Below are 11,177 nucleotides of genomic sequence, written 5' to 3' on the forward strand. Positions count from 1 at the left end.
AGTGGTAACATGTGTACAGTGCAGAATGCTACTGCATGTTCAAAAAAAAAAAAAAAAAACCTGCTTTTAAATAAGCACTGGATTCAATTGTACTTCATATTTCTTTCTGTATCGACTAACTGTTGTGATCTCTTTCACATAAATATTCCTGCAGGGACTTATATGTTCCCATAATATGTCATCCTCTGTTCTTATATACCGAATGAAACAACTATTAACTCTAAATGTACAATAGCAGCATAGGCCAAATCTTAATAATCATCATTCTGTATCATCACAGTCTAAAGAAAAAAAAAAATCCAATGTCCCAGATACTGAGGCTTCATAACAAACATGCGGTTATCTGCCAAAGGAAGTGCTACTTTAAAATTCGACAGATGTTTACAGTTACAAAATGATCAAAGACAAAAGTTTTACATTGTGCAGGAACAGCCAGTTGTACAGTATCAGAGCCAAGTTGAACACAAAACATGTTCTGTCCATATGAACATGAAAATTATTCACCAAGCAAATAACTGACGAGAGGAGATGACTCTCTAAAACAGGTGTAATAAATAAAACAGGGAAAATGGCACATATTGAAAGGTTGATTTAATGGAATCAATCTGCTTGTGGTAAATAACCTCATTAATCATAGTTTACACAGATTTGCTCTGGGTACTCCGGTTTCCTCCCGCAGTTCAAAAACATGCACGGGAGGTTAATTTATGTACCTTTTGATAAACCAGGTATCGATCTGTGTGTTTGATGGTGACCTGGTAACTTATTACTTACTTACTTGTTACTTACGCCAACTTAATCCCATACTTAGCTGAGATTCACTCCAGCGCCCCATAACCCTGCACAGCATAAAGCAGTAGAGGAGATGGACTGATGGACGGATATTTGATTATTAACACTCACATTTGTCATTAAAAAACAAAGAATTGATCATTTTGTGACTGTATCAAGTTGTGCGTTTCTCTTGAAAAGCGTCTTGACAGCTGTCAGCACCTCTTCTGTCTTAAGAGAATATATGATGGGATTGAGCAAAGCAGGTATGGTGTGTGTCAGGGTGGAGTTTATGATCCTGGCGTTAGGATGGATGTAAGAGACCACTGAAGCGATGTTGGTGCCGACAAATGGCATAAAGAATATCGCCACCAGGATCAGGTGAGAGGTGCAGGTTTTCAGCGCTTTGAGACGTTCCTCTCGCGATGCGATCCTGATCAACGCGACAGCGATGCAGATATAAGTGATACCTATAAGAATAAGAGGAATGCACATCATTGAAATAAAGCCAACATATGCGAGTATGTTGTTGACAGACGAGTCATTACACGCCAGACGGTATGTTGGTCCATGATCACAGAAAAAGCTTTGTATCACCATGGAACCACAGAAAGAAAGGCGATCAATCAGCTTAACGGCTGCTCCCAATATGAAAGCTGGAATCAAGAAAGCAAACAGCAGCATTGCACCAATGGACGGTTTAGTCACGATGGCATGATACCTCAAAGGGAAACAAATGGCGATAAATCTGTCGTAAGCCATCGTGACAAGAATACATGACTGCACACCTGCGAAGAACAAAACAAAGAACATGTAACTTAAACAAGCCTCGTACATGATGTATCTTCTACCAAACAGAAAGGTGTCCAGGAGCTTTGGGATGAGTGCCGTGCTCCCACACAGATCCGTCAGAGCCAGGCTGAACACAATCAGGTATTTCGGAGTGTGAAGGGTTTTCATCAGGCAAATGATAAAAAGGAGAAAGCCGTTCGCAAGAACCGTCACGATGTAAACGAAGCACAAAAACACATAAAAATGCTTAATATGAGGGATATTTGAAAACCCATTGATGTAGAATGCCGCAGGTCGGACAAAAGTGGTGTTTAGTAGAAGTGTAGCTTTAACCTCTGGGCCCATTGCAAATACTTATTTGAATAAAATCACAAAGGATAACATGAGAGAATATACAAGGTAAATGATCTAATTATATATGGTTGATAAAGCTTTCAATGTTCCCACTGCCCAAGACACTTCAAGTGTGCAGTTCACAGGAGTGTGTGGGCTTTTATGCTCTCTCTCTCTTTTCCTGTGGGGCGAGTGGAATGGAAGAAGCTGATAGGTGCCTATGACTTTACATAAACAGTTGTATTTTGATTTCCACAGAGAAATCTATCTGTCTATCTATCTATCTATCCATCTATCTATCTATCTATCGTTGTCCAAATTGTTTACAATGAAAATATCAAACACGTGAATTCTTTGTATAATTTAATCAAACTGTCTGCGAAATACAAATGATATGTTATCCTCATTCATACACAATGCCGTTTTTATTTTATATTTTATAAGTATTTTGAACTTTTTTGACATTGTGGTGGTCATATGCTCATACAGCGGAATCTTTGCTGGGATCATGATATAAGAAAGTACATGTACATGTAATGGTGTTTTTTTTTAGAGAGAGAGAATAACTTTGATATCGACACTGTCACATGTCTGCAGGGGAGGTAGGGAAGTTTTACTTGTCTGTGTTTTGCTTGTGAGAGTCCTTCACCCCCCCCCCCCTTCCTCTGTCTGCTCTCCAGGTGTCATCAGCCTAATTTGCCTCACCTGTGGTTTGCATCGCCTGCTGGACTGGCCAATCACGTCCCTGCGAGATGAAGACGTTTCGAAGAGTAAGGATAAAGAATTTGTTTATAATTCTGAGACAGCACAATCATAAATGGATGGATACAACAGTTACATCCAGATATTTAAAAATGCATCAAAGAACTCAGCCGAGTCAGGGGTCGCTTTCATTGTTCCAGGATTTCAGGTCACAGTAGGGAAAAGGATCAGTGGGGAAGTGTCAGTGTATAGTGGGGAAATAGTGGCAGTTTTACTTATTTTTTGTTTATTGAGTTTTTTATCGATTTTTTTTTTCTTTTGTTTTTTTTTGTTTTTTTTTTAGTTTGGACACATTGCACTGAACTACACACCAGCCAGAATAGGGAAACATAATAGAGGGGAATGTTGGAAACCAGAAACAGTGGAACATGCTATGATACATTGTCAGGGATACGAAATAGCAAGGCACAGGGGGATTAGGAAGTTGGGAAAGAATAAGGAACCTTTTAATATCATAGGCGGCACTGAGGGAGTAACGGATGTCAGTTTATGTTTGAGTTTTGTTTGTTTTTTAGAGGGAGAGAGAACAGTCATTTTGATTCATGCTCCATACCAGTAGGTGGCGGTAATGCACCAATTCGTTGTTTGCTTGTTTGTTTTGTTAGTTCAGAGACGGTGAGGCCTGGTTTTCTTTTATTTTTAAAGTTTTGTTTGGCACAACCACCTTGTCTCAACCTCCACCACATTCTTGGTCTGTTGTTCTGGTTTTGGGGTTTAATAAACCTCTTTCTTTGTATCACATCTGCTCTGAGTCCCATCAAATGTTTGATTGCCATGTTTATGTCTCCTTACCAGCAGTCACTCTCAAATGCCCGATACAGGTTTCAATCACTTTGTTCATGTTAATGATAACTCTTATGATAGCTCAGATTAATGTTAACCATGGAGTTCCACAGTGTTCCACAGTGACCCATACTTTTGACGTTATACGTGCTCCCTGCAGGGAATGTTATTAGGAGATACTCCATTAACTCCCATTGCAATTCAGATGATACACAAATCTATTTATCTATGAAACAAAGTGATGCTCATCAACCTGTCAAGTTACAAAGCCCGTAGAGTCGTAATGTTCTGCTCCTGAACTCGGATAAATCAGAAGTTATTATATTTTTACCAAAACATCTGAGAGAGAAATTATCTAAACATATAGTGATACTGGATGATATTAAGTTGACGTCCAGAACCACTGTGGGGAACCTGTGTATTATTTTTGACACAGACTTCACCTTTGACTCCCATATTAGACAAATCTGCAATATTTTTTTTACTTGTGTCTCTTAGATCAGGAATCTCACGAGTCTGAGTGATGGTGAGAAATTAATCCATGTGGGTTTTTTTTAACTTCCAGAGTAGAATATTGTAATTCCATTTTATCAGGGTGTCCAAATTACTACTTAAAAAGTCTTCAATTGATTCAAGTTCTGCAGTGAGATTCCTGATAGGAACCAGCAGGAGAGATCACATCACTCCAGTATTAGCGTCTCTTCTTTTGCTTCCTGTGAAATCGAGAATAGAATTTAAAATTCTTCTTTTTGACTCTGAGTTTGTCTTTTCAGTCGTCACTGAGGCTTGCTGGGTTTTTCTCTGTGTAAGTGCCTTAAAATGATGATGCACAATGGTGCACAGCAATTACAGTGTTGAACTGGATGCGCCATTAAAAAAAAAAAGAAGTACTTTCATTCAAAATCAGCTTTGTAATGAAGTTGAGAGGCTTATTTTAAGAGACATATCAGTTACATAGAAGTCCTGCAGACACTCAGAAACAAGCTAAGAAAAAATAAACACTGATTTGATATATTTTGAGTTACAGTGCATCATGTAATAATTGTTTTCAACCCAAGAATGAACAAGATTGTCTTCATGTTTATTTAAGCATAAAGCATGCACATTGAATGCAATGTGTTAATGTGCCACCAAATTCAAACCGGGGAAGGACAAAGTGTTCACATTTCCAAATGGATAAAGAAAGTATTGTTGTTGTTCATACTAACATGGTTATTTTAACAAGCAAATTAATGACATGTGGGTTCAACAAATAGTCTAAACAACCAAAAAACAAATATGTTAACTGCTATTATTATTCTTAAACCACAAAAAAAACTACATGAGTGACTACACAGTGTAATCAAGGTCAAATAACATTTCCAAATTGAAAAAAAAAACAAACATACAATTGTTGTATTTTATTGTTAAAACCTTAGTTAAAGAAGAATTATTGTCATTTTTTGGCAGACAATAAAGTTGGTCTCATCTCATCCTTGGACCTGGAGAAAAAGCAAACTCCACAGAGACACGTGACCGAGCCTTGAATACTGCAACACCGTTTATCAAATATTTCTATGAAAGAAAATCATTTTGCTTAAAAAACTTCAAATTCGTATGCTAATGTTACAAAATAACATTTTGTCCATGACAGATCCAGCCCATGGACACACCATAACATTTCTTTTTTTTTGTTTAAACCTTTTTTAAACATTTATAACATTATAAAACAAACATATACCAGATGTAGCATGTAACATATTAAGATTTGGGTTTTGTTTTTGCTGTTTTCATTACTAAATAGTACTCCTCGAACATGACAGAACAATCTTTTGCCACCTTACTAAACATCATACTGTAATCTCTGAAATCCCACATGACACTCAAGGGCATAACAGCATGTAACTTTTAACACTTGTCAATATTTCCTTTCAAACGAGTACACAGTCGTGTGGCTTCATGATCTGAATTTTTTGCAAAGTGTCTTAATTGCCATCAGCACTTCTTCGGTTTTTAAGGAGTATATAATGGGATTGAACATTTGCGGTAAAGAGTGTGTCAGAATGGAGTTTAGCATCCTGGCGTTTGGATGAATGTAGGAAGCCAGTGAAGCAATGGTCGTGGCTAAGATTGGAAGAAAAGTGATTCCTACCATTAGCAGGTGGGAAGTGCAGGTCTTCAGAGCTTTGAATCGCTCCTCTCCCGACGCAATCCTGCTCAGTGCTACTGAAATGCAAACATAACTGGCTGCTATCAGCATGAGAGGGATCACCATTATGACGAAAACTGCAAGAAATACTATATTTATATTTGAAGATGTGTCATTACAGGCCAGAAATCTTATAGGCCCGTGATCACAGTGAAAGCTTTCGATCACCAAAGATCTACAGAATGACAGCTGATTGACGAGTTTTGCACCACAAGTTAAGATAGTCAAAATGAACAACCATGCAAACAGCAGCATACCAGCAATGGACGTTTTAGTCACAATGGTGGGATACCTTAAAGGGAAACATATTGCAATAAATCTATCAAAGGCCATAGTGACAAGAGTGTATGCATTTACGCCTCCAAAATAATAAAGAAAGAACATGTAGCTTATGCAAGCCTCGTAAACAATGTATTGCCTGCCAGATAGAAAAGTGTCCAAGAGCTTTGGTAGGAAAACGGTACTCGCACAGAGATCAGTCAAAGCCAGATTAAACGCAATCATGTATTTAGGAGTGTGAAGAATCTTAACAAAGCAAATGACCGACATGAGAAAAACATTCCCAATCACAGTCAACAAGTAAATAAAACACAGAAACACATAGAAATACTTAACATGAGGAACGTTTGAAAACCCAGTCAGAAAAAACTTTGCTGGACGAACAAAGGTGTTATTAAATATATCTTCAAAAGCCATTATGAAGAGGTTTCTCTATGTGTGAAAAACGCAGACAGGCAGAATGGTGAAGCGCAACCAAATTTTGTAAAAGGAATCTAATCAAATTTACTTTCAAGATTTACTTCCCTATGAAATGTAGTCAGGGCGACCTGCCATTTTTATACTTCTTCTGCTTGGCTGTGAGCCAGTGGAGGGGCAGGGACTCAGCAGTGTGTCATTAATGGAAAGTGACTCAGTATTAACTCCTGAGAATATGAAGCATCTCTGTGTGTTCTAATTCAAGATCAATACAAACACATATACTCCAGGCTTTTTGGATCTTCATTTTGCTAATTTTGTTTTCTTTATTTTAGTTATTTACAAAGTTGTCAAAGGTGTCTGCCGATAAGACTGCAGCTTAAAAAAAATTTTTTATTTAATGTCTCTTTTTTCTCTTGTAGCATCTTGAATGTTTTAATAAATGGTATCTTATGCACTTGACCTTTACTCTGAAACCGCCAGCCCCACCTACCTGCCGCTTTTTGTTTAAAGTTGTACAAAAATTTGCAGTTTTCATACATAAAAAAGATTTAAAACAAGCAAGCAAACATGTGACCATGTTTGTAAGCTGTCCCTGTCAAGATATATCTCAGCTGCTCAATGCTGCATTAATACTTCATATATTTTGTAATATACTTTATACTACTTTGACAGATGGGAACAAATGTTTTGAAGTTACCTTGATTCAATTTATATTTAAAAAGGAAAAATATAAAAGAATACACAATAATGAATGAAAAATGTGCTTTACACAGACAAAAATCATAGTCCTGTTCATGAAATGAGAGCAATATAAACAAAACATAAGAATTTAAATGACTGAATGAATTTAATGAACTATACAGTACAAGTGGAAAATGTATTCAACCAAATGCTTTCTTGAAATTAAAAAAAAAAAGTCTAAGTGCTCTTTATAAGAGTCTGGAGCTGTGTCGAGAAGGCGGAGGGACGTGAGGCCTGGGGGCTTCAGCCTGAAAGGACCCCCCCCCCCCCCGCCCCCCCCGGGTTTAAAAGAGGGTCTTTGGGGCCTTCAGGAGACTCTGGCCTGAGGATCAGAGAATGCGCCCTGAGGTGTCGGGGCACAACATGTCCACAATGCATCGAGGGGCCTGACCATGCAACTCCCGGAAAGTGAGGATTAAGATTTTATAGTCAATTTGAAATTTGACTGGGAGGCAGTGAAGCGTTGACAAAATTGGGGTGATGTGTGCTGTTTTGGGTGAAGCTGTCAAAAGTCTTGCGGCTGAATTTTGTCAAATCTGCAGCCTGCTGAGAGTGGTCTTACTGATGCAAGTTTGAAAATAGAATTGCAGTCGTCAAAGCGGGATGAAATGAAATCATGGATGATCATATCAAGGTCCAGTTTTAACGGAATCCTCCTCACTTTAGACATATTTCTCGGACGGTTAAAGTCGTTCTTGGTCAGCTGTCGGGAGTGACCGTCCAAAGGCATGACCTGATCTGTATGATCAGGCCAAACCCTGAGGTTCTAACAGAGGAGCCCAGAGCACCAAGGTGGATTTTGATCAGGGGAATCTGTTTTTCAGCAACAATGATCAGAGTTTCAGTTTTGTCAGAGTTTGTCTGGAGGTAATTAGAAGAAAGCCTGTTTTTAATGCAGGTCGCACAATGCAAAAACATAGATAAGAAATTAAACTCACTGAGGCATTAAAGGAGCAATATAATTGGATATCATCAGCATATTAGTGGTAGGACACATTCTTTAAAACCACCAATGAGACAACCAAGGGGCAATAAGTACATTAGAAACAAAACAGGCCCCAGGACAGAGCCCTGTGCAACAGGACAGGTTGGACACATCAGACAATCCACTCCACTGAAATTTCTAAAAGAGTCATTTCAGTGGAGTGGATTTTTCAAAGACCAAAGTGAAATTCATCATAGAAATCAAGCTGCTCCAAGTACAAGGTTAAAAAAAAATAAAAATCAACTCAAGTCAATCAAGTTAATCTGCTTTTAGCAAGATGTAAGTTGTTGAGATAAATAAAATATTAATTATATAAAAATATAATGATATGATCATATTGTATTAGATTTTTATACAGACTACAATAAATCCCACAATACCAAGTGCCTTTGGGTTTGCAGAGATGATAATTCCATCACAAGGTAGATGCATTTAAGCGACAATCTATCAATAATTATTATTATTTTAACCTAAACAGCTCCCAAAATCACCTCATTGGTTCATCTACTTTTGAATAAAATTGTCTTCACTTTTATTTAAAACATTTCACAAAAAGAAGTGAAGTTAAGAAGCTTTATTGTCATTGTACAGAATGACAAAAGAATTCCAGTGAATGAAGATTAAATGCAATTGTGATTATTTGCCAGTCATGTTAAAATGGTGAAGCAACGGAAGAGTTTCCAACTGGATAAAGAAAGTATTGTTTTTGTTAATATTTACAAAGTTTATTTCAACAACAAGCAAGTATACAAGCTAAAAGCTAAACAAACAGTGTAAATGACCAACAAACAAGGATGATTTAATTACGCCTTATCTTTTTTTTATACAAAGTGGTTGCGTCTTGAAGTGCACCTGTTAGGCTGACAGAACAACACCTAATATAAACAGGTATATTTATTGATCATGATACTCTACAAACCTCCCACTGGAATTGAACACAGTGTTTTGTGAGGGAAGAAAATTAAAAGCTAAGAATTGTTTTGTATAATGGAGTAATAAAAGCATGCCTTTTGGTGCAGCTGTAGTAAAGACGGCTAAATACACACCTTGCTCTTTCAATTGAAGGACCATTTATCTCAGCACCTCCTCTTCACCTCCCTGTGGGCCAAAAACCTTTAAATGGCTCTTTTTCATTTGATCTGTTGCATTGACAATTATATCAAAGAACCATGAAGCTTTTACATTATGCCTTTGTATGTATGTTGTTGAATTGTATGTTGTTCCTTAACATATAAATCAATTATTTTTTAAAAGTTTTGTTTTGTACCGATCTTTCCAATCTTGGCTCGTGCTTTAATTTTCAATAACTTTTTTAAGGAGTCCTTGATTTCCTGCGTCTGAAAAACATAAATGATTGGGTTCAACATGGGTGTGAGGATACTAGTTAAAGACAAGCTTATAATCCTAGTATTTACCTGCATTGTTGTCCCAAAGCAAAACACAAATATAATAGGAATGTAATAGATTGCTATTAATGAGATGTGACCAATGCAGGTTTTAAAGGCTTTCACTTGTCCCTGAATGGTGGTGATCTTGGACAAAGTATAGATAATACAGCAATAACTACCTAAGATAAATACTAGTGGAATCCAAAGTATAAGAATCGGGGCTAATCTTGAGATGCCACGGTTTGGGGTGACGTCATTGCAACCAAGCCGATAGACGGGGCCGTGGTCACAGTAATAGCTCTTGATCACCACTGATTCACAGAAGGAAAGTCTTGTGATGAGTCCGACTGCGATGAGAACCACTGTAACAGTGAGGATCCAGAAAAAAGCGATCACAGACAGCATGATTCTGTGTGTGACTTTCACCTGATAGTGCAGTGGATAGAGGATGGCCATCACTCTGTCAATGGAGAGTGCAACCAGATTGAAAGACTGCATTGAGAGCAAAGTGAAGCAGAAAAACATGTAGGTCAAACAGTTACTGTAGGAAATGTAGCGATGGTTGAACAGAAAAGTGTCGATAACCTTTGGTACTAAAGCAGAGCTACTTAACAAGTCCGTCAATGCCAGATTAAAAACTGCAATATACTTAGGACTTCTTAACGTGTGATCCACGATCAGAACAGTCATCACAGCCATGTTTCCAATGAATGAAATGATGTAAATAAAAAAGAGAAAAACAAAGTAATACTTAATATTTGGTATGCCAACAAAGCCACTGATTATAAAATATGCAGGACGCACAAAGGTGATGTTTTCCTTAAGAGCAGGGTTGAAAAATTCCATTTGAGGACTTTTTGCTCGTCCTTCACTCCCGTCTTCTCAGCTGTGTTTAGTCAAGAGTGGAGAGAAAGAGAAGCAGCGTGACTCTGTTATCTTACACTTATAGGAGCTGTCTTTTCCCCTGTGTCATCTTCACCCCAGCCTGATGTAATGCTACTGAGGTGGTAGCCTCACATCAGGCTATGACTTGTGAGAAGAGGAAAAATGTATACTGCAAAATATAAAAGTATTGAACCAGGTAGTTATTTTGAGTCTGTCCGCTAGTCCACCAGATATCAATTTTCAAGGACAAGGCAAGAAAAAAGTAAATTATGATGTGTGCGCCAAAGAAGCACAGCCATTCCAGCAAAATGGAGTATTTGTGAAGAGTTCCCAAGTCCCATATGGTTTGGTAGTTAGGAATCCTGGTTTTTACCCTGGCATCCTGTGTTCAAGGTATGAGAACAACAATTGTCCTCTGAGGTCCTCGTATGTATAGTTCAATTTAATTATGAATCGATGAGAATGGATTTCCACAAGAGGAATAAATATAAGAAACTTAACTTGCACAGGAGATCAAGATTCCACCATCATCATCATTTAAATTGTATTTTTTTACTCCCGAAACTGCTTTAATTTTGTCGGCCTATATGTGCTCAAAACAAATTTGCATTCACATTTATAACATCAACTACAGGCAACACGTTTAATTGGTTTCACTTACAGCCAGGGTCGCCCCTGGCCAAGTGGGGGCCCTAAACAGGATTTTATTTTGGGGCCCCCCTTCCAATAACATCATCACCATAATAATAATAATAATTAATAAATTACAATTACTAACGAATCAAATGAACAGCCTCTATCAACAGTGGAACAAGAATTTTACAGATCAACAGGGGAACAATATCTCCAG

General features: G+C 37.7%; 3 protein-coding genes across 3 annotated transcripts; all 3 read right to left on the minus strand.

The window, feature by feature from the left end:
• Positions 1 to 930: 930 nt before the first annotated feature.
• Positions 931 to 1,908, minus strand: LOC308139506 (olfactory receptor 13G1-like; the record flags this gene model as incomplete). Its single annotated transcript, XM_080508967.1, has 1 exon — positions 931 to 1,908. The coding sequence occupies one exon, from the start codon at positions 1,906 to 1,908 to the stop codon at positions 931 to 933; it is 978 nt and encodes a 325-aa protein (XP_080365093.1).
• Positions 1,909 to 5,377: 3,469 nt separating this feature from the next.
• On the minus strand, positions 5,378 to 6,325 carry LOC308139507 (olfactory receptor 1E16-like; the record flags this gene model as incomplete). Its single annotated transcript, XM_080508968.1, has 1 exon — positions 5,378 to 6,325. The coding sequence occupies one exon, from the start codon at positions 6,323 to 6,325 to the stop codon at positions 5,378 to 5,380; it is 948 nt and encodes a 315-aa protein (XP_080365094.1).
• Positions 6,326 to 7,353: 1,028 nt separating this feature from the next.
• Positions 7,354 to 10,288, minus strand: LOC308139508 (olfactory receptor 6C4-like; the record flags this gene model as incomplete). The annotated part of the gene is made up of 2 exons (XM_080508969.1): positions 7,354 to 7,391; positions 9,322 to 10,288. The coding sequence occupies 2 exons, from the start codon at positions 10,286 to 10,288 to the stop codon at positions 7,354 to 7,356; spliced, it is 1,005 nt and encodes a 334-aa protein (XP_080365095.1).
• Positions 10,289 to 11,177: the final 889 nt, after the last annotated feature.

Source organism: Blennius ocellaris (genome assembly GCF_963422515.1).
Source record: "Blennius ocellaris genome assembly, chromosome: 14".
NCBI lineage: Eukaryota > Metazoa > Chordata > Actinopteri > Blenniiformes > Blenniidae > Blennius > Blennius ocellaris.